This window comes from Chiloscyllium punctatum, chromosome 11, assembly GCF_047496795.1.
Source record: "Chiloscyllium punctatum isolate Juve2018m chromosome 11, sChiPun1.3, whole genome shotgun sequence".
NCBI lineage: Eukaryota > Metazoa > Chordata > Chondrichthyes > Orectolobiformes > Hemiscylliidae > Chiloscyllium > Chiloscyllium punctatum.
Window position 1 is genome coordinate 44,073,321 of NC_092749.1, and position 23,302 is coordinate 44,096,622.

General features: G+C 38.8%; 1 protein-coding gene across 7 annotated transcripts in view; it reads right to left on the reverse strand.

Annotated features, from left to right (window-relative positions):
• Positions 1-23,302, reverse strand: part of bicral (BICRA like chromatin remodeling complex associated protein) — a 91,443-nt gene that overhangs the window by 4,852 nt on the left and 63,289 nt on the right. For all 7 annotated transcript variants that reach the window (XM_072580696.1, XM_072580693.1, XM_072580697.1 and 4 more), the window contains 5 exons: positions 16,555-16,762; positions 14,262-14,383; positions 13,047-13,108; positions 11,058-11,206; positions 223-317 (listed from right to left, as the gene is read on the reverse strand). In XM_072580696.1, coding sequence (XP_072436797.1) covers positions 223-317; positions 11,058-11,206; positions 13,047-13,108; positions 14,262-14,383; positions 16,555-16,762 — 636 coding nt within the window. The remainder of the gene's footprint in view (positions 1-222; positions 318-11,057; positions 11,207-13,046; positions 13,109-14,261; positions 14,384-16,554; positions 16,763-23,302) is intronic.

Consider the following 23,302-nt stretch of genomic DNA (forward strand, 5'->3'; position numbering starts at 1 on the left):
AAAGTAAGCCTTCAGTATGAATGCATTTCTCTCAATGCTAATCACAATGCAATTTACATTTACAATCTATTATTGGCAACATTCGATAATTTACAGGTGATTTGTACATATATCAACATTCAAAATTCTTTAATATATTTTTTTTCTGCTGTGATTTTCCAATTAGGATAAAATAGAATGTTAATTGCTCACTAAATGCTTTCATATTACAGTACAACTTACCACTGCATCTTCAAATAACAGACTTCTATACTTGCTGAGCATCATCTGAGTACGTTTCAGCAACTGCACTGAGACATCTTCAAATTCATTATCCACTAGTTTAAGAAAAAGATTAAAATTAGCGTTCTATGCCAATGTCAATTTTTATTACAGTTTGTAAATAAAATATTGATTGTCTTCAAAAATATGGCAAGCAGAGATTCTCACGTGCTGGCTTTACTTTAGTATATCAAAGATCTGCAATACCAGATCAACCTGATACATATCATCAATGGGAAATCAATCCTACTCTCCTTTATATATTGCAGTGAAATTCTGCAGTATCACTGGCTGATGGGAGATAACTGGAAAAGGAGACACACAGTACTTTACATCACTACTATCGCGGAAAGAACATTAAAAACATTTTATGTTGAGCTGATTTGTCACTTATCCACATCATTAAAAATGACCATTTCAGTGTGAGTGAACTATCTGATGTTATTAGTTAGATCTCCATAAAATAAATAAGACAATAGTGACCATCTATCACATTTCAACAATGTTTGATCATTTTTCCAAATAAAGGATTTGAATTTTTTTTTTAAAAACTTGTTATGATTTGTTTTAAAGCATTGTGAATTTACACAAGCTTTATGCTAAAGTCTGCAACATCTCCAGTTTAAGACTATACTGTCATGGGAGGAACTATGCATAAATATGACAAAAATACTTTCACTGAACTAAACTGGCTCCCAGAGCAATAAATTCAAAGGAAACATAGATAGCAAGTACTAATTAAATTTCAGATAAGGTGCTTGAACCAGGTGCTGCAGAGAATAAGTGATAGTCAATCACCAATACTTATAATAATGCTAAATTTGAACTCAAGTTCAAACTTAGGGGGCACTGTGGCTCAGCAGTTAGCGCTACTGCCTCACAGCGCCAGGGACTCAGGTTTGATTCCAGCCTCAGGCGACTGTGTGTGTGGAATTGGTGCATTCTCCCAGTGTCTGGGTGGGTTTCCTCCGGGTGATCCAGTTTCCTCCTATAGTCCAAGGTTAGGTGAATTGGCTGTACTAAATTGCCCATAGTGTTCACGGATGTGTAGGTTGGGTGCATTAGTCAGGGGTAAATATAGGGTAGGGGGAATGGGTCTGGGTGAGTTACCCTTTGGAGGGTCAGTGTGAATTTGTTGGGCCAAAGGGATTCTATTCTGTTCTAAGTATCACTGCCAATTTAGGCTAGTCGATTTTTCTCTGTGATGGGATTGGAGAGTGAGGGAGCGATAAGAACTGATATTGAATTTAATGTTGTTTTAAAAACAGAACTATGAAAACTACAGGCAGTCAGGAAACAAAGAATTGCATGAAGAATAGAATTCAAGAGGAGTTCTAATTTATTTTTAAATTCAAGCATGGTTAGAAGTGGTTTGGTACACTATATTCGTTGCAAATAATAGAGACAAAAACAAATCGAATTGATGGAAATAATTAAAGCAATCAGAACTGTTATTTATGTTCAACTGATAGAAAATAAAGCAGCTTAACAACTTATATTAAGTTTCTTTTCACTAACTGTCCAGTCAGCCTTCAGAGGGGTATGGGTGTGAGGCACAAGAATATCTAGTTCAAATCACATCTTACTAAAGTCAAGCAAACTGACTCACTGTTTGGGAGAATTGCAGCATATTCTTTAGTTTGTATTATTAAGCACAGTTAAATTGCATTGGCCGAATTCACTGTTTCCAATCTGTGTGTTCACTTAATGTGAACTAATGTAGATTATGGATTTGTATCAAACTTCACCTCATTCAGTTGGTTACTTGATCTGCCTTCAGGGTAACAAAGTGCACATGCTAAAGTTATAAATACACAGTTCAGAATCACACAAAAAAATCAAAAATGTAACCAGCTCTACTTTCCCATAGTCTGGGATAGCACAAGATAAATCCCTACAAATAAGATCTCAGAGTGTCACTGAACTTGAGAAGGTGTCCAAAACAAACTTGAATTTGAAACACTGATGCTAAGATTTATTGAAAGTAATGGGAAGTATTATCTTTCTCTGAACTGTTGACTGCCTTAATTCAACCAATTTGATCTCATACTGGTACTGCTTGTTAGAGAATAGTTCTCAATCTGCAGATTCTAGATAAACATGAAGAGCTGCATTTTGGAAGGGCAAATTAGGGCAGGACTTATACATTTAATAGTAAGGTCCTGGGGACTGTTGCTGAACAAAGATCTTGGAGTGAAGGTTCATAGTTCCTTGAAAGTAGAGTCGCAGTTAGATAGGATGGTGAAGAAGGTATTTGGTACAATTTCCTTTATTGGTCAGAGCACTGAGTACAGGAGTTGGGAGGTCATGTTACGACTGTACAGGACATTGGCTAGGCTACTTTTGGAATATCGTGTGCAATTCTGGTCCTCCTCCTATAGGAAGGATGTTGTGAAACTTGAAAGGGTTCAGAAAAGATTTACAAGAATGTTGGCAGGGTGAAGTGTTTAAGCTATACAGAGAGGCTGAAGAGGTTGGGGCTGTTTTCCCTGGAGCATCGCAGGCTGAGGAGTGACCTCATAGAAGTTTATAAAATCATGAGGGGCACGGATAGGGTAAATAGACAAGGTCTTTTCCTTGAGGTGAGGGAGTTCAGAACTAGAGGGCAAAGGTTTACAGTGAGAGGGGAAAGATTTAAAAGGGACCTAAGGGGCAACGTTTTTTCAGAACGAGTGGTGTGTGCATGGAATGAGCTGCCAGAGGAATGGTGGAGGCTGGTACAATCACAACATTTAAAAGTCACCTGGATGGGTATATGAATAGGAAAGGTTTAGAGGGATATGGGCCAAATGCTAGCAAATGGGACCAAATTAATTCAGGATATCTGGTCGGCATGGACAAGTTGGACTGAAGGGTCTGTTTCCATGCTGTATATCTCTATGACTCTATTCGTCTATTGTCACAGAACCGGCATCAACACTCAAGACATTGGGAAGCTGATAATGCAGTCTCAGCACATTAGCACTAGGACCACATATTAGTTAGATACTATTTGGATTCATATTTAGTAAGGTGGGAAAATTCAAGTGCACTTTTACAGCTGTCCTGCTAAAATGGATCAAAAGGAATTAACACAAAACTATGATATTCACTTAAACTGTAACCTGAAACACAGCAAATCAGCTAGGGAGTTAAGGATCACTCAATATTGAAGAGCTGCCACATAGTAATGTGGATGGTAACAACATAAAGAATAAATGTTGTGTCACCTGAATGAAGGTGAGAGAAAATGAGAATGAAAAATACTGGTCTTTGATAAATACTGCTCACAATTTGTATTATTTTACAGTACTGCCATACATTGCATGCTATATCTCACATGAAGCTTAGTTCAATATTACTCAGAATGCACAGCATTCTAGCATCTGTTCATTGCTTTTTTTAAGTGCACAAGACTAGTTTGGGCCCTGCTTCAGCTGCTCAGGTCATAAACAGAACCTTACATAGCATGATGACTTGAGACCATTACGTACAAACATCTATCAACTTGCAAAGTTTGAAAACAGCTATAGAAAAGTCCATTATTTATCTCTATGAACTGATATTTGAAGACTAAGTGAACTGTAGAATATGCACAGAGTGGGGCCATTGCATGATCTACTTTGTAGCCCCCAGTAGCAGAGGTCTTAAGTTCAATTCTCTGTTGAACATTTTGACTAGGCATTCATGTTTGCTTTTGAATATATAGCAATTTTTTTCTTCCAGTTATAGTTGGGCTGAAAGAGCTATAACACTGTTTAACTCGTTAGAGACCTAGAATTGCTTTTCAGTACTCTTGTCTCTCCAAATAATAACTTCAAGATCAAGCAATCAGGATCATACAAAGATAGGAAGCAAGCATATCCACAACTTTGTGCCTCCAATTCAAAGACTAATTTAGTTGTGTTAACCTTGTTTTACAGCCAGAAGTGCAGAATAGAGGCCTATATAGTCACAAATAACTCTAGTACGTCAGATGGATCAGTTTTTGTCCAATGTGTACAGGAGGGTTTCCTGACACAGTATGTCGAACGGCCGACAAGAGGGAAGGCCACACTAGATCTGGTACTTGGTAATAAACCAGGCCAGGTGTTTGATTTAGTTGTAGGTGAGCACTTTTGAGAGAGTGACCATAATTCAGTTATGTTTAGTTTAGCGATGGAAAGGGATAGGTACATGCCACAGGTCAAGAGTTATCGACGGGGCAAGGGCAATTATAATGCGATTAGGCAAGAATTAGGATGCATAGAATGGGGTAGCAAAATGCAGGGGATGCAGACAATGGAAATGTGGAGCTGGTTTAAGGAACAGAAATTGCGTATCTTTGATAGGTATGTCCCTGTCAGGCAGGGAGGAAGTGATAAGGTAAGGGAACCGTGGTTTACAACAAAAATTGCATCTCTTGTTACGAAGAAGGAGGCTTATGTGTTGATGATGCAGGATAGTTCTGATGAGGCGATGGAGAGTTACACATCAGCTAGGAAGGATTTAAAGATAGAGTTAAGAAGAACAAAGAGAGGACACGAGAAGTCTTTAGCAAATAGAATAAAGGAGAATCCTAAAGCGTTCTATAGGTATGTGAGGAATAAAAGGATGATTAGGGTCGGAATAGGGCCAATCAAAGACAGAAGTGGGAAGTTGAGTGTGGACCCTGTGGAGTTCGGAGAGGTGCTAAACGAACATTTCTCATCGGTTTTCACTCAGGAAAAGGAGAATATTGTTGAGGAGAAGAACGAGGTACGAGGTATTAGACTAGAAAGGATCGAGGTTAGTTACAAACATGTGTTATCAATTCTAGAAGGAGTGAAAGTAGATAAGTTCTCTGGGTCAGATGGGATTCATCCGAGGATTCTCTGGGAAGCTAGGGAGGAGATAGCAGAGCCTTTGGCTTTGATATTTGAGTCGTCATTGTCTACAGGTTTGGTACCAGAGAACTGGAGGATTGCAAATACTGTGCCCTTGTTCAAGAAGGGCAATAGAGATGACCCAGGTAATTATAGACCAGTGAGCCTTACTTCTGTTGTAGAAAAGGTTTTGGAAAGGATTATAAGAGATAAGATTTATAATCATCTAGCAAGCAACAATTTGATTTCAAACGGTCAACATGGTTTCATCAAGGGCTCATGTCTCACAAACCTCATTGAGTTTTTTGAGATGGTGACCAAGCATGTAGATGATGGTAGGGCAGTTAACGTGGTATACACGGACTTCAGTAAAGCCTTTGATAAGATTCCACATGATAGGCTGTTGGAGAAAGTGCAGAGGCATGGAATTGAGGGTGATTTAGCAGTTTGGATTAGAAACTGGCTTTCTGAAAGAAGGCAGCGAGTGGTGGTTGATGGAAAATATTCAGCCTGGAGTCCAGTTACTAGTGGTGTGCCACAAGGATCTGTTTTGGGACGACTGCTGTTTGACATTTTTATAAATGACTTAGACACAGGCATAGGTGGATGGATTAGTAAATTTGCAGACGACACTAAAGTCGATAGAGTAGTGGACAGTATGAAAGAATGTTACAGGTTGCAGGGGGACTTGGATAAACTGCAGAATTGGGCTGAGAGGTGGCAAATGGAGTTCAATGCAGCTAAATGTGAGGTGATGCGCTTTGGGAAGAATAACAGGAAGGCAGAGTACTGGGTCAATGGAAAGATTCTTGGTAGTGTGGATGTGCAGAGGGATTTTGGAGTCCATGTACATAGACCCCTGAAAGTTGCCACCCAGGTGGATAGTGCTGTTAAGAAGGCATACGGTGTGTTAGGTTTCACTTGTAGAAGGATCGAGTTCCGGAGCCGCAATATCATGCTGCAACTATACAAAATGCTGGTGCGGTCACACTTGGAATATTGTGTACAGTTCTGGTCCCCATATTTCGGGAAGCATTGGAAAGGGTGCAGAGGAGATTCACCAGGATGTTGTCTGGAGGGAAGGTCTTATGAGGAAAGGTTGAGATACTTGAACCTGTTCTCATTGGCAAGAAGAAGGCTAAGAGGGGATTTGATAGAGACATACAAGAAGATCAGAGGATTAGATAGGGTAGACAGTGAAATACTTTTTCCTAGGATGATGACGTCAGCGTGTACGAGGGGGCATAACTACAAATTGAGGGGTGATAGATTTAAGACAGAAGTCAGAGGCAGGTTCTTTACGCAGAGAGTGGTAAGGGCGTGGAATGCCCTATCTGCTAACGTAGTCAACTCAGCCACATCAGGGAGATTTAAACAATCCTTAGATAAGCACATGGATGATTTTGGGATAGTGTAGGGGGACAAGCTGAGAATAATTCACAGGTCGGCGCAACATCGAGAGCCAAAGGGCCTGTTCTGTGCTATATTGTTCTATGTTCTAAATGCATCATCAATATATCTTTCATAATAGGAGAATGAGCAGCAGTCATCTCTCTTGCTATCTGTTTTCATTCAGAAAAAGAACAAGCTCTGCCAAGAAAGGCATCTGTCATCTACTTGGAGAAGCGCTGGTTGTGCAATTTGGCATATTTCCCTGCCATTGCTAGAAAAGATCCAGTAGCATTGAAGTTAAAGGCTGTGGTTACCTTGACAGCCACTGGAAGAGCTGTTCGCACCATGAAAGTTTTATGAAGGAGATGTGAGATGTGAGGCAAGAGCGAATGCGGCAAGACTACTTCAGTGCAAACAGACCTCTCTCTTAAGTCTCCTCAGATCCTCTTCTTCCTTCTCTATAATCAGCACATAGACAGGTTTACCCAACAGGATATCCATCTTAAAAACTGTGTTGTTGAAATATAAATTGCAACTGCCACCAAGCCATCTCAAACAGAAAATAGGGAGCTGCAGAAAAATCCAAAAATTCAAAAACCAAGCTATGCCTGAAGCCTGCAAGGAATTGATTGAATAAGAGTGCTGCAGCAAAATAACATTATCTTTCTTTTAAAGTTTTCTTTATTTTTTCAAAGGGTGTGAAGATTGTTGCCTATTTCTAATTGCCCTTGAACTCAGGGCAGTTAAGAGTCAGACCAGGTAAGGATGGCAGATATTCTTCCCAAAGGAAATTAGTGAACCAGGTCAGTTTTTAAAACAATAGCCAGTAGTTGTCATGGCCACCATTATTGTGACTCAGTTTACAAATCCTGATTTATTAATTGAATTTAAATGGCACCAACTATTGTTGTGGGATTTAAAGCAGCGTTCCCAAGGCTCCAGCCTGGGACTCTGGATTATTAGTCCAATGACATTACCACTATGCCACCATCTCTCCACCAAACTGCAAATGTTCAAAATGGCTAAAATGGCTGTAGTATTTGTTTCAAATCTGTGATGAACAACTTAATTGTGTAGCAAAAAAAATCAACTGGTAGTGCAGGATTTTACAGTGACCATTCAGGTGTGTTTTTGGCAGGTTTGGGGTATTGGAGGGGATAGACACATAAAATATGACAGGTAGCTAGCCCATGTTCCCACCCACTACCAACCCAGTGCACTGGCAAAAGTAGAAGGGCTTTTTTTGAAACCAAATTGATGATAATATGGAATGAAACCATGTACACCCTTGGGAGGTGACCTGTGAGCACTAGAGCTGATGTGCCACCCAAAAAGATGTTATCTCCCATCCCATCACCTTTGTGCCTCCTTTTCCTACCTCCAATACCCTCAGCCTTTTGCTCCCCTTCCTTTCATGTCCAATTTCACCCTACCCAAAATAAGCAAACTTACCTGTCTCCTGGGTCTATGCTCTCTTCTTCAGGAAAATAACTGCAGTTTCAACTGCAGTTACTGTGTAAAATCAATGTCTCAGGTGTTTAGGCTGCTGAAAGCATATTATCATTGTAGGGTACCATTTCTGTATAATTGGTTGGTTTGCAACTGACATTTGTAAGGAGGTAGGGAGCAAATTAAGTCGTCAATTAATGGCCATTTAAGGACTTCAACATGCTAACTCTCTGGCAAGTGAGAAAAGATTCCAGTTTCCTAATTGAGAACCATGTGGACTTGCCAAAAAGGTTCAGGGTGGGGACAGGTGGAGGAACAGATTGGAGGGCAAAGGGATCGCTCCAAAAGTCATCCCATTACCCTTGCCTCCAAATCCCTAACATCCCTTCTCCCTTTGATCCCTACTGTGACAAAAAGTAAAAATACTTACCTTCTCATCACTGGATCCCCTGAGGAATAGGCCTTAAATGGCTGACTTCAGGATTCAAAAAATGCTGGCCTTTGAATGGTCAGTAGCTACTGGTGGCAAGAATATTTGCCCTTGCTTGCCTGTCAGCTCCTAATGAGTTGATAGGCAGGCAATAAGATGAGTTTGACATATGCCCAACATGTTTTATAAGAAAAGGGAAGATTTTGCTCATACTTTGGGTACTTTAGGAGAGGAAGCTGCTCAAATCCTGCTGACCGCAATGTATGTCCCCGACCTTTCTCTGCTACCAATGCACCTGAACTCATATTCAGTTTTTACAAAACCTAACTATAACAGTGAGCACAAAATTGAACAAGGCTTGAAAACAAGTCAGAGGCCACAATGCAAAAATACTTTGTGCCCACTTCTTCTGATCAGGCAGATACAAACTTCATGCCACTTCGTTATACTTGCAGCTAGCACTAAATGTGCTATTGATAAGCTACACAACTTATCAAGTAGAGGTTGCAACATCGTGAGAGGCTAGTACAAGTTAAAATACTACTTAAAGCTAAACTGCAACTCATAAACACGTTATGGCTGAAGCAGATACTGTAAGTCACCTTGACGGTAACTCTAATGTGAGGAACACATAATAATGGCATCTCATTCGAGAAAATGAGCTCCAGGAGTTTTCACCCTTGCAAAATGACAGCATTCATCCTTCTACCACTGCAACTCCAACAATCCATGCCAAACAGCCTAATCTATTCCCTCTCGTTCCTAAACTGGCATTCTATGCTTAAAGCTATTTACAGTTATCTTGCAAAGTCATCCGGAGTCTCTCCCACTAAAAGTCAGCTGCTGTCCACCAAACATCCAGCAGCCATTGCATAAAACACACAGACAAACAAAGGCATAGACGCACAAGAGAATGAACAAAGATGATCAGTTGACATTTATATGCAGCATGGCATAGCTTGAAAGATAAAATTAGTTTGGAATGTTTATTTTGTGGTGACTTTTTTTTCCATAACTTACTTTGTGACTAAGTAGACTGTGTGATATCACATTGGCAAAATAGAGTTGGATGGAAGTAAATAGGAATTGGGTTACGTTTCCTCACAGTGCAGTCAGATGACTTGATCAGACAATCTGACCAGAGATAGTCTTCGTTGTTACTTCTTCACTTTCCCGTTCTACTCCTCCCCTCCTGTAGCTGGTCTCCATACTACTGGTAGCAAGAGCAATCTATTTGTGTTGGTGAAGTTTTGATGCACACAGACCACTGTGATTCTTGCTCTGCTAAATATGACAAGAATTCAGGACTCCAGAATGCAACCATCTTGTCAAAGGGTAGCTTTTGCCACCCAGAAGCAAAACTCTGGTCATGAGGGGCTAAATGCAGATGGCGTAGTGGATGGCAACAGAATTAAGGTTTCATGGCTGCTGCTTGAACAGTTGCACACCAGTTCAACATAAGGAGTTGAAGCCTTTTCAACTGAGGTATATCTCAGAGCTGAAATGACATTCTGCAAATGTGCATGCAGCAGCACCCTGCATCTTTGGAAGATTGCAATCCACATGGTGCAATGTGCTTATATACCTGCTTCTCTCTGACAACAGAAAATGAAATGTTCTCAGCTCTCTTGGAATACAGAACATCTATGACTTGCCTCATACAAAAGGTCAATGCAAAACTGTAAGATGTCACAATTAATACATGGTGGAAGAACCAGATGGAGAAACATTCATGGTCTTCAGAGCCAGTAACAACATTGTTCTTGTCCTGCATTGAGGCCGCAATAGCTGGCAGATTTCAGTGAAGATATCTCTACTCAAGTGGAGACATCCAGCACACGATTTCCCCACTGAGGTTCAAGAAGAAGGGGTCCTTCTAGAGGATTGTTTGTCCACCTCTTCCCTCTTCTAGTGGCTTGCACCTCTCTGTGTTGACCCTTTTCCTCCCAATCTGACTCATGCACAGGGGAAACGCAGGCTGCTGCACCATGTCCGGGAGAAGCCATTGTGTAGAATCCTGTGTAATTGTGTAAATTAAGATCAAAGTCCTTCAACACTTATCATACTCCTATAAACCTTAGCTACTTAACAATCGTATAAAGCACCAAACACTTCTATTATCACAGAAACAGCTAACAAAAATCAGACAGCAACTAACTTAAATGTAGTTAATGATCCCTGTAAATAGCACTGGTCAAGGCATTTTCAGTCTGCAAGGTTAACAGAGTGCATTATTTGTGAGTACTGAGTGCCAAAATGGAAATGCTGGTCTCAAATCAGTACCAACGCTGACTGAAAGTGCAACTGCCTACCATGATTTCTTTCAGTAGATGCTCACTATGCGAGCACCTCCATATAAATGGCATCCAGCACCAGAGGGGTGCACATGTGCACATTTTTGGAGGAAAATGGTACTAAACTAGTTTCTTTACTTGCACCTCACTGCCTTTGTTTGAACTTTTATCTATCCGAATACAGACAATAAAGCAAATGCTAACTGTTTCACATTTGTTGCCATAAACTCCAGAAGAACCTTACAGTTGTAGTGGGTAATTAAGCAATCAGAGCACAAAGAACTTATAAAAGACTAGGAATAAATAATTCCTAATTATTGCAGACTGAAATATTGCTATTGAAACCACATAAAAATATGAATTACTACTTTTTATACCAAAATGGTATTTATATATTCAAATATTTACCTCTCTGAAATTCCTCTTGGGAAGGCAGATTCCCTTGGAACACATGATATGGAAGAAGCCTTTGTACGGCATCCTCTAGCGAACTGAAGGGTGTTTTATAGTCAGGTTGTAGAACATTTCTTTGTTCTTCTTGTAATTGCTGAAGAATCCTTAAGTAAAAACATAAAAAGCAACGATCAAAATGAGACAACTTGTTAATTTACAGTTTAAAAATAACTTGCACATTTATCTAGCCTATTTCAATGGCTAGAATGATCCAATGAAATGTACTGTATGATAGCTGTGTGCCTCCCAAAAAACTACTGACTACACTTTTTGCACTAGGCAGAAAATGTGGGTAGTGGGTTTAATTAGGCCCATAGCTTTTCAAATACATATTGAGGAATGATGTGGTATATATTTATATTCAAGTTATGTTTCTGTGGAGAAGATTTTCATAGCTTAATTAATCAAATTGTTAAAAGAAGGGGGCATTTAGTACCACAATAGGCCTGCACTGAGACATTTGTATGAATCCAAACAGACTGATTGATTGAAGGTTTTGTCCATGCCTATTGGATATTTTTCTACAAAAAGTTACTAATATTAGTCTGACCTAGTTATGTAACTATGGACCCACAACACAAAATCTTGAGAACTACTAACAAAAGAGAGACATGCAGTTGAAGCTTTTTGGCTTGCAGTCTCAGGAATGAAATACAAAAATACCAAATCTCAGAGGCAACAACAAATTAATCTACATGTGAAGAAGGTGTTGCTTGGTTAGCAAGGGGACAGATTGGGAGAGGGTTGCCATACAGAATGCAACAGGGAACAGTTAGAGTTAAGGATTTGTTTGAATCCAAACTAGGAAAATCACCTCCTTTGTTTGGCCAAGGCTTTGCCATAGGGAAAGCACCAAGGATTAGCTGTGCCCCAAGCTTTTTTATAGTTGAAAAAGATGCAATGCATGAACATGCCCTTTCCATTAGCAAAGGACAATGCTCTCCTAATGAATATAGATAGGTTATAGCACACGTAAGTTAGCCATGCCGAGTCTACTGAACAACAAATGTTCCTCTATTGCAGAATCATATATGATGTGTGATGCGAACATAGGCTGGTGGGTATGACCAATACTATAGCTGTTCAGAGTGCAGTGACTGTGCAGAAGTAATGCATATACAAATAAATGCTTGATGTGTCCTCCTTGAGCAAATACATGGAGACACTAAGGTCAAGGACAGTCAGCATGCCAGGATGAGATGCATGGTATAATCTCCTGTTACACAAAGGTTAGAAACAAAAGGAGGCATTCAAATGACAAATGGAAAGAAAATTGATAGTGAGTTAACTATTGACAATATTCTTAAGGATCATAGAAATTATGAGTTTAAAGATAGAGCTGAAACAGTTTGAGAGGCTCAAAAGCTTGAATGTTTTTCAGAACAAATTAAAAGTTCATTTGAAAGGGAGAAACAAGATCTGACAAAATGAAACAGTAAGCCATTATTGACACAACTTGTAGGACTTAAATGTGAGGATCTGAGAAAGGACTGATGGGGCTGAGACCACACGGAGAGCAAGAAGACAATGGCTGTGAGGAAGTTGTATGCGATGGTGGAGAAAGGAGGTTTTTGTTTGCTTGGATAGCACTGGGTTTAGTCACAGAATATAAGTAGCAAAGTAGCTTGAGATAGTTTAGCCAAATCTGGCAGTGGACAACCAGCCCAGTCAGGTGGCAGGAACACACAGGCCTAAGGCACTCAGATCTAAGGATGTAAAGGTAACAAATGTGTTAGGACATCAGGGACAAGAGAGGACAATGAAGGATATATGCAGGATACAAAGCCATCGAAAGCAGAGGCAGAGATGTGATGGAGTAGAGCAACAGAAGCAATGACTTAAGAATGTGCAGTGTTGGCTCAGAAGAAAGACAGCTATAGAAAGTATTAGCTAGGAATACACATGAACAAAATGTGCAGTAAACAGGTGAACAAATATACATACAAACTTTCTTTAGTAAGTTGCTTTGAAGCAGGTCTCTTCTGTCCAACATTTTGGCCTTCGAACTACAATGAAACAAACTAATGACATAAAACTATATACATGCACATCACAAATAATACAAGTAATACATAGCAACTTTAACAATATATCGACAAATACAGCCTAACCTATCTCCAAAGAAATCATAATACACTTGTGGCATTGTGGAACAGTTCACACTAATTTTTGTTTGCAGAATGCCACTTCAAATTACAGCTTTCTAATCCACTTGGAAACAATCAGTCAATCAATAAATAGATTTCAGTTTGCTGAACAATAGCAAACCAAGCTGGTGTTCAATGTAAAGAAAAAGCTCCTTCCTAATATCTGAATATTAAGCATGTTTGACTGAACTAGCTAAGAAGTTATTCATGCTCCTATTAGCAAGGTAGAATTTTAGACCTGCTCAGTTTACTATGGTGTTTTGAAAAGTAAATACCAATTTATGGCAACTCAATCTCTTGAAGATATACCATTAGAGTAAATGAATATTTTCATATTGCATATAAGAAAATATTTAAAATAATTAAATAGCTCAAATTGTTAGCAAATTCACAATCATTTTAAATAGAATATCATTCTTTGCATTTTCCATGAATCTTTCTGACAACTACATTTTTACTAAACATCTTGTACAGAAAGAATTTTGCATATTTCTCACATTCAAAACTACAAAAGCAGATACATACGAAAAAAATACAAATTACTTTTTTGTAATATAAGGAGAATCCTTTCAATTGACATCTCATTTAATATTCTGATGCAAAGACATTGGAGCAATCCATAAAAATATTGTATTGAATGTGGCTTTGTAAATAGTGAAGTTTTCTTTATGAAGTAAGTTTTTAAAAGTTTATTCTAATATTGACACATTAACTATTCACTACATTTTAAGCTGGTCTGCATGGACAAGTTGGACCGAAGGGTCTGTTTCCATGCTGTACATCTCTATGACTCTAAGCTTAACTAATAGGGGAAAAATATATAAAAGTTTTGTCAAAATTTCACTGCTTCTTTTGGGAAGATTACTTACATATTCAATAATTATTAAAATTCATAATTGACAGCCACATTTTAAGGTACTGTATTTTGCTTAACTTATTATCAAGACAAGCTGATAGCATAACAATTGTAAAATTGCATCGGACAGAAAACGACACCATAAAGACAACTTACTTGTGAAATTTTCTGCGTCTCTGGCTGTCCTAACATCTTATCCTGCAGTGAATGCAGCTGTCCCAAATGCTGTGGTAAAGTACCAGCTGTTTTGTGAAGTTGGTTGTCATTCATTTGCACACCTGTAATATACAGAGATATAGAACACAACTTTGTAAAGTACACTTAAAGAAATAGTATCATAGAGCATGTTAAATTTGCTAATTTACTAAAGAAACAAGGCGTTTGCCTTTAATTAGTTGTTCAACTTATACTAATCACAGGGAATTCTATTTCTGAGTTGATAAACTGTACATCATTATAGAAAATCTCCAAGACACAATACAAAGGCTTCATATATATTTTCACGCAACTAATTTTAAAAATCTTAACGAAAACCTATACTTACCTCTCTGATGGTAATGTTCATTAAAACAAAATAAAATACATTATGTGCCTCAATTCTGCTGAAACTCAGTGTCGTGACAATAAGAGTCACATAACCTTCATAGCTGTTCCTAATACACCTTATGTCTAAGATATACTGTATAAGTGGATTTAAACAAACAGTTGCAATTCATTTGGTTCATACATGTCAAAAAGCATTCCTAAGCTTTTTAGAAACAGTTGCTTTAGTTAGATACATGCATATTGTAACATGGAAGATGTTACTGCTGTAAATGGCGACATCTTTCTAAAGGCAATTTTTTAATAGATGTACTAGTAGAAAGCAAGAGAAAACACTAGGAAAAGCCATTTTGTCAAACTTTTTCCTCAAATATGGATCAAAAATGAATAATATTTCTTTTGTTTATTCCCCACTAAAGGAAAGTAAAAGTCAAAAAGACCTAATTCATTTTACAAGTTACATTTAATTGAAAACTTTGACATAATACATGTGCCAAGACACCATGGGAGAAAGTACATTTTTTACTTATACATCCTACACAACATGACGTGACACTTTCAGGAAGTAAGAAGCCAAAGTATTTCACAGGAAAACCATTATCTGTCTTCATGCATTTTTAAAAGTTCAAGTTTGCTTTGACCTGATATTAGAGAGTCATAGAGTCCTACACCACGGAGACAGGCCCTTAGGCCCAAACTGGTCCATACTTACCAAAATGTCCACCCACTCTAACCCCATTTCCTTGCAGTTGACCCCTTTTCCTTCTAAAACTTTCCTATCCATGTGTTTGTCCAAATACCTTTTAAATGTTGTTAATGCACCCGCCTCAAACTCTTCTGCTGGCAGGTCATTCCATGTGCATTAACATTTTCTGTGCAATAAAGTTGCCTCTCAGGTTCCCTTTTATTCTTTCCCCTCTCAGTTAAACTGATGCCCTCAAGTCCTCGATTGCCCAACCCTGGAATAAAGACTGAATGCATTCTCGTTATCCATGCCTCTCATGATCCCGTACACTTCTATAAGATCCTCACCATCATCTCTTACGCTCTAAAGAACAAAGTCCTAGCTTGTCCAAACTCTTCTTATAATAACTCAGACCATTGAGCCCTGACAACATCCTTGTAAATTTCTTCTGCACTCTTTCCAGTTGAATAACTTCCTTCCAAAGCAAGGTGACCAAAACTGAACACAATACTCCAAGTGCAACCTCACCAACATCCTGTACAATGCAACATAGCTTCCCAACTTCTACACTCAACACCCTGACTGATGAAGGCCAGTGTATCAAAAGCCTTCTTCACTGCCTTGTCTACCTGTGACTCCACTTTCAGAGAACCGTGCACCTGAACTCCAAGGTCCCTCTGTTCCATTGTTTAGCTCCTGTTGATTTAAAAAGTGCCAATTATTTCCTTGACATGCTACTCCTTTGAATTACAATTGATTTGGATTTTGAATTTTATCCTAATTTCTGAATTTTCTACAATTTTTATCTTCAATCTACATTTAACAAATAATGTTTTCGTATACATTGTCTGCCCTTTTTTTATCTCAATATTATTGAAAAATGTAGCCAATTTGAGATTTCATGCAGGCTTTGCAACTGAAATACTAATTCATGCTTTCTCTATTCAAATGCTTAATCATTTATTGTCTACTTCAGGCAATATGCATATTTTGCAAGTTTACTGCACTATCATTTATTTTACCCATACTTCTAGGTGCCTCATTACAACACTTTTACAGTATATTCATTGTACAAGTACACCCTGTGTATAAAAACACAACGAAAAACAATGAAACACAACGATAAACAATGAAACACAAAAAAAAACAATGAAAATAAAAGGCGGTGGGTCTTGTTGCAATTTCCATCCATACAATTACACTGAAATTTCCCTTACTTACCCACACATGTAGTTTTGCTATGGATCCCTGTATTGCTCAATAAGTTGGGTATATGGGGCTGTTGTATGCCATCATTAGAAACAGAACTTGGCAGAGTCTGACTACCAAAGGGAGAAGCTGAAACTTGACTGGAGAGCTGCCCCAAACTAGCCAAGGAGTGACTAGTGACTGATTGGTGTTTACTTGTCGCCATCATTTTCTTTGGAGCCTGCAATCATGTCGATGTATGAATAAAATCAGACACTGAATACATATAAGCATTCTGTTAAGCAGTTCATACAAACGCACAACTTTGGAAAATAAATCAGCATACTAATTAATACATTTACAATTCTGATATACTAATTCATATATAATCATTTTAGTAAATGTCTAAAACAAATTCTGGAACAGTCACAAAAAGATTTTTTAATCTAATCATGGTAATTATTTTGTTCTTGCTCCCACTCAACTTAAAAGAATAATAAATTTCAGTACATTAAAGCATAAACATACCCCAGAGAAATATTAACTTTTAAGTTTAAAAAGTCAAATCTGCTTTTGATATTTTCAAAATACTGTTTGAAAATTAATAATAGCACCACAATATATTTATAAAATTCAATAATGCCTTGAAACAGCCACAGAAATTATAATGCGGAACTAACCTGTCTGGTGCTTTCAATGTACAATGCACATCAACTTAATGCTGCCGATTCATTACTAGAGTTATAGTCTACAACACCTCAGTCTAGCAAGCCTCAGCAAGGATACAAAAACTGTAAGAGGCTAACGTGAGTTGAAGTTCCAATCTTCACACATAGGAGAGGTATTGTGGCTGGAGGAGGTACTGGATTTCATTCTACAAGTAATTCTGACTGAGAAGAAGATGGTATGTCATTCCACATTTTCAAACTTTACTACTGAAGCCTTAGGGTTGAGGAGAAATATGCAGCATCCATAGGAAGTGACAAGGTCAAAACCAAAGGACTAGGATGCAGCACTGAAAAAAGTTCAATTAATTCAAACAAATGGTCATGGTCAGTGAGTGCAGCTTCAAATAGCATATCTCATCAACTACACCAGACCTAGAGGTTGCTGCTTGGTAACTACTAGGATATGGAGCATTAAGTAATATCCAATCATGATTCTGAGCTAAGATTCACGTGACCTTCACATGTTTAGTAAGGTTGAATTGAATTAGGTTTATTGTTACATATACTCAAATGAGTACAGTGAAAAGTTTACAAGTCGCCACTTACAGCACCATCTTAGGTACAAAGGTACCTAGGTTCAAAATCTCAGGTACAAAGCAGAAAAAGAAAGAAACAAAGCTAAAAAAATTTAAACATTACAATCCTTCTTACAAAAAAGGAGAAAAAAACAAAGAAACATGGTCAAAAATCTCACAGTCATATCACACAGGTTTAACATATTCGTTAGGCCACTTTTGGAATATTATGTGCTATTCTGGTCTTTCTTCTATCGGTAGAATGTTGTGAAACTTTAAAGGATTCAGAAAAGATTTACAAGGACGTTGCCAGGGTGGAGAGTTTGAGCTATAGGGAGAGACTGAATAGGCTGGGGCTGTTTTCCCTGGAGCGTCACAGACTGAGGGGTGACCTTATAGAGGCTTATAAAATCATGAGGGGCATGGTTAGGTTAAATAGACAAGGCTTTTTTTCCTACAGTGGGGGAGGCTAAAGGGCATAGGTTTATGGTGAGAGGGCAAACATTTAAAAGGGACCTAAGGGGCAGAAGGTGGTGCATGTATGGAATGAGCTGCCAGAGGAAGTGGTGGTGGCTAGTACAAACAACATTTTAAAGGCATCTGGATAAGTATAGGAATAGGAAGTGTTTAAAGGGATGTGGGCCAAGTGCTGGCAAATGGGACTAGATTAATTTAGGATATCTGAGTTGGACCAAAGGGTCTGTTTCCTTGCTGTACATCTCTATGACTATTCAACTACAGCTACTTCAACTGAGCGTACTGTATTTCCTGACACAGCAAAGGTTCTCCAGCTTTGAAGACCGCAGCTAGAATATCATTGTGGCCGCAGGCTTTTTTTTTTTTAACTATGTCTAAATGCATTTTGCAGATCTTCCATTAATGCTGGTTCACCCACGGAATCCAATACAGGGTACTAAGGGATAGCCTGGACAGTATTACCTGCTACTGTGGAATAATGATTCGTCATGAACTCTTCTTCCCTTCCGCTTTCAAAGTGTCTTGCTCGGTGTCTCTCTGTTCATTCTCCAAGTCATTGCATTATTCCAATGATAGTGCCTAACACTACATCTATGTTTGGGATTTATGGTTTCTGAAGAAGCCTTACAAGTCAGGGCCAATTTCTTCAGCACCCACCACACTACTTCCTATATTATTTCACAGCTTAATAAATCTTAGGAGCCAAATTACAAAACAGAACCTTCAAGCTGAAACCCTCTGGATTATTACCTGAGCCACGGGCAAACTGGCATAGGGCAAATTAAGTTAAATGAATGGCTTAATGATTGATGTAGGTGGAATGAGTTTCAGTTTGTGTGGCACTGGCACCAGTAGTAGTGTAGAAAGGGTTGTTCCAGTGAGATGAGTTTCACTTGAACTGTGCTGGGGCCATTGTCCTGGTGAATTGAATAACTAGGACTGTACAGAGAGTTTGCACTAATTCGAGGAGGAAGGGTTTGAGAGAGAAGGAATGTAGCCTTACAAAATAAGAGGATGTGGCAGCATTACAGGGCAGCTATTTTGACAATGACACTCAGAATTGTACAGGAAGGAATAGAATGTATAAACATAGAAAACGAGCAATAAATAGGGTCAAAAGGGGAAAACAAAATTTAAAAAGACAAAAATAATTTCTCTTTATTTGAATGCTCATAGAATTTGGAGCAAAACAAATTAATTAATGGCACAAGCACAGATTAATGGATATGATCTTTTAACCATGATACAGATATGTTTACAAAGAGATCATAGCCAGGAATCACATATTTGGGGATGTGTGACTTTTGAAAAGAACAAATAGGAAGGAAAAGATAGCAGGGTAGCATTGTTGGTATGAGATCAAATAAGTACAATAGCTTGACATGATCTTGTATCAAAAGATGTACAGTCCACTTGAGTGATGGTAAGAAGTTAAAATGGGAAGACACAGTTGTGAGTAATACACAGCTCCCGTAACAGTAGCTTTTCAGTGGGACAGAGAATAAATTAGAAGATGATGAGTGCATATAACAAAGGCAGTTAATCCTGGGAGACTCTAATTTTCATGTAGCTGGGATAGATTGAGAGAGGAAGACATGTGAAAGAATTCACAGAGTGCATATGGAACAGTTTCCACGAAAAATATCTTGCAGATCCAACCAGAGATCAGGCTATTTTGAATCTGGGAAAGGGACTCAGCAGCAAACGTACTTGAAGAATAATGGTAGATGCTTAAGAAAATAATTAATGGTTCATAGCAAAGATATGAATTGAGGAAAAAGGATTTTAAAAAGGCATGATGGCTCAGTGGTTTGCACTGCTGCCAAATAACGCCAAGGACCCAGGTTCAATTCTAGCCTCAGGTGATTATCTGCATGGAGTTTGCACATTCTCCCCATGTCTTTGTAGGTTTCCTCCCACAGTCCAAAAATGTGAAGTTAGGTGAATTGGACAAGCCAAATTGCCCATAGTGTTCAGGGATGTGTAGATGAGATGCATTAGTCAGGGGCAAATGTAGAGGTAATGTACAATGGAAACCAAAGGAACTAAAAGCCAGTAAGTCCCCTGGAATCTGATGGGATGCATCCCAGCATTAAAGGAAGTAAGTGTAGAGATAGTGGATGCACCGATAGTAATCTTCCAAGAATCCTTAGAGTCTGAAAAGTTTTAAAGGAGTGCAAAACTGCCAATGTAACAATTTTATTCAAAAAGGGAAGAAAATAAATAACAGGAACTGTAGGCTAGTTAAGTTAACAACTGGTATTGAGAATGGATTTGCACAGCACAGGTCATTCTGCTATATAACGCTATTCACGTTTCGTTAGCGTGAATTGGCTTTATTGCAATTGACAAATTGTGGACATTGTTTGGATAACGCAAATTTTGTACTGAATGGGTACAGCAATTTTCTATTAGAGATCTTCTACAACTTAATATTTAATAGCGGTTTCCATAGGAGGATTTTCTACAGCATGATGTTGCGGAGAAACACAACTGTCATGTTATAGCATAACAACCTGCGTTTAGAAATATATGATGTGATCAAATAGAAAGTCAACAGGATTTCATGGAAGGGAAATCATGTCTAACCAATTTACTAGAATTCTTTAAGGAAGTAAGAAGATGGATAGATAAAGAGGTAGCAGTGGATATAATAGATTTAGATTTTCAGAAGGTATTTGTCAAAAGACCATTAGGCTACTCAATAAGGGCCTCTGGGCATTGGATGCAATGTATGAACATGGATAGAGGATTATGGTAGGCTTATGCGGAAAGTCAGGAGGCATGGGATAGAGGGAAATTTGGCCAATTGGATAGAAAACTGGCTAACCAGTCGAAGTCAGAGAGTGGTGGTAGATGGTAAATATTCAGCATGGAGTCCAGTTACAAGTGGAGTTCCGCAGGGATCAGTTCTGGGTCCTCTGCTGTTTGTAATTTTTATTAATGACTTAGATGAGGGAGTCGAAGGGTGGGTCAGTAAATTTGCAGATGATACAAAGATAGGTGGAGTTGTGGACAGTGAGGAGGGCTGTTGTCGGCTGCAGAGGGACTTAGATATGATGCAGAGCTGGGCTGAGGAGTGGCAGATGGAGTTCAACCCTGCCAAGTGTGAGGTTGTCCATTTTGGAAGAAGAAATAAGAATGCGGAATACAGGGTTAATGGTAGGGTTCTTGGACAGGTGGAGGAACAGAGGGATCTTGGGGTCTATGTACATAGATCTTTGAAGGTTGCCACTCAGGTGGATAGAGTTTGTAAGAAGGCCTATGGAGTATTATCGTTCATTAGCAGAGGGATTGAATTCAAGAGTCGTGAGGTGATGTTGCAGCTGTACAGGACTTTGGTTAGGCCACATTTGGAGTACTGTGTGCAGTTCTGGTCGCCTCACTTTAGGAAAGATGTGGAAGCTTTGGAGAGGGTGCAGAGAAGATTTACCAGGATGTTGCCTGGAATGGAGAGTAGGTCGTACGAGGATAGGTTGAGAGTTCTCGGCCTTTTCTCGTTGGAACGGCGAAGGATGAGGGGTGACTTGATAGAGGTTTATAAGATGATCAGAGGAATAGATAGAGTAGACAGTCAGAAACTTTTTCCCCGGGTACAACAGAGTGTTACAAGGGGACATAAATTTAAGGTGAAGGGTGGAAGGTATATGGGAGATGTCAGGGGTGGGTTCTTTACCCAGAGAGTGGTGGGGGCATGGAATGCGCTGCCCGAGGGAGTGGTAGAGTCAGATTCATTGGCGACCTTTAAGCGGCATTTGGATAGGTACATGGATGGGTGCTTAATCTAGGATAGAAGTTCGGCACAACATCGTGGGCCGAAGGGCCTGTTCTGTGCTGTATTGTTCTATGTTCTATGTTCTATTGACTAACCAACAGAAGTCAGCGAGTTAGCATAATGGGGTCATTTTCAGGAATGACAATCTACAATTAACACAGTGCCAGAGATCAGTTCTGGGGCCAAAAATATTTAGAATATATATTAACAACTTGGAAGAAGCAATGTACTATAGCCAAGTTTGCAGATGACACAAAATTAAATGGGAAAGCAAGTGGTGAGGATGACACAAAGAGTCTGCAGAGGAAGACAGACAGGTTAAGTGAGTGGGCAAAAACGTGGCAGATGGAATATGGGAAAATGTGAGGTTATGCGCTTTGGCAGAAAGAATAGAGGAGCTGAACATTATTTAAGTGGAGAAAGCTATAGAACAAAGGAAATTGGAGTTCTCAGGAATGAATCACAAAAAGCTATCATAGAAATTCAGCAGGAGGAAGGAAGGCAAATAGAATATTGGTCTTTGTTTCAAAGAAAATGGAGTATAAAAGTAGGGTGGTTTTGCTAAAACAATACAAAACACTAGGCAGACCATTGCTGGAATATGAAGAACATTTTTGGGCTCATTGTCTAAGGAAAGATATACTGGCATTGGAGGCAGTGCAGAGAAGGTTCACGAGGCTGATGCCAGAATGGAGGTACTGTCTTAGGTTGAGTAGGTTGGGTCTGTGCTCATTGGAATTTGAAGAATGAGCGGTGACTTCATTGAAACACAAAAGATTCTTAGGGGACTTGACAGGACAGAAGAGAGGTTATTTCCTGTTGTCGAAGAGTCTAGAACCATAGGACATTATCTCAGAATAAGGAATCGCACATTTAAATAGAAATAAGAAGCAATTTTTTCAGTAAATCTGCAGAATTGTTTTGCAGAAAGCTGTCAAAGATGGATTGTGAAGTATATTCAAGGTCAAGATAGATGTATTTTCATTAAGGGAATTAATGTTATCGGGAATAGGCAGGAAAATACAGCTGAGGATTATTTGAGAAAACATGGTCTAATTGAATGGCGGAGCAGACTCCACGAGATGAACAGCCGACTTCTGCTCCCTTCATCTTATGGTCTTATTAAATGTTTCAAACAAGCTGTGTTTGCAACAATACACAATAATTATCACATAGTCTAATAGGTAAACATTTCACAAACTCTATCAATCAGTCATCTGATAGAACGCTCATTTTTAAAGACAAATAATTTAATAAAGCACTACAAAGCTTTTGGGATCTTTAAA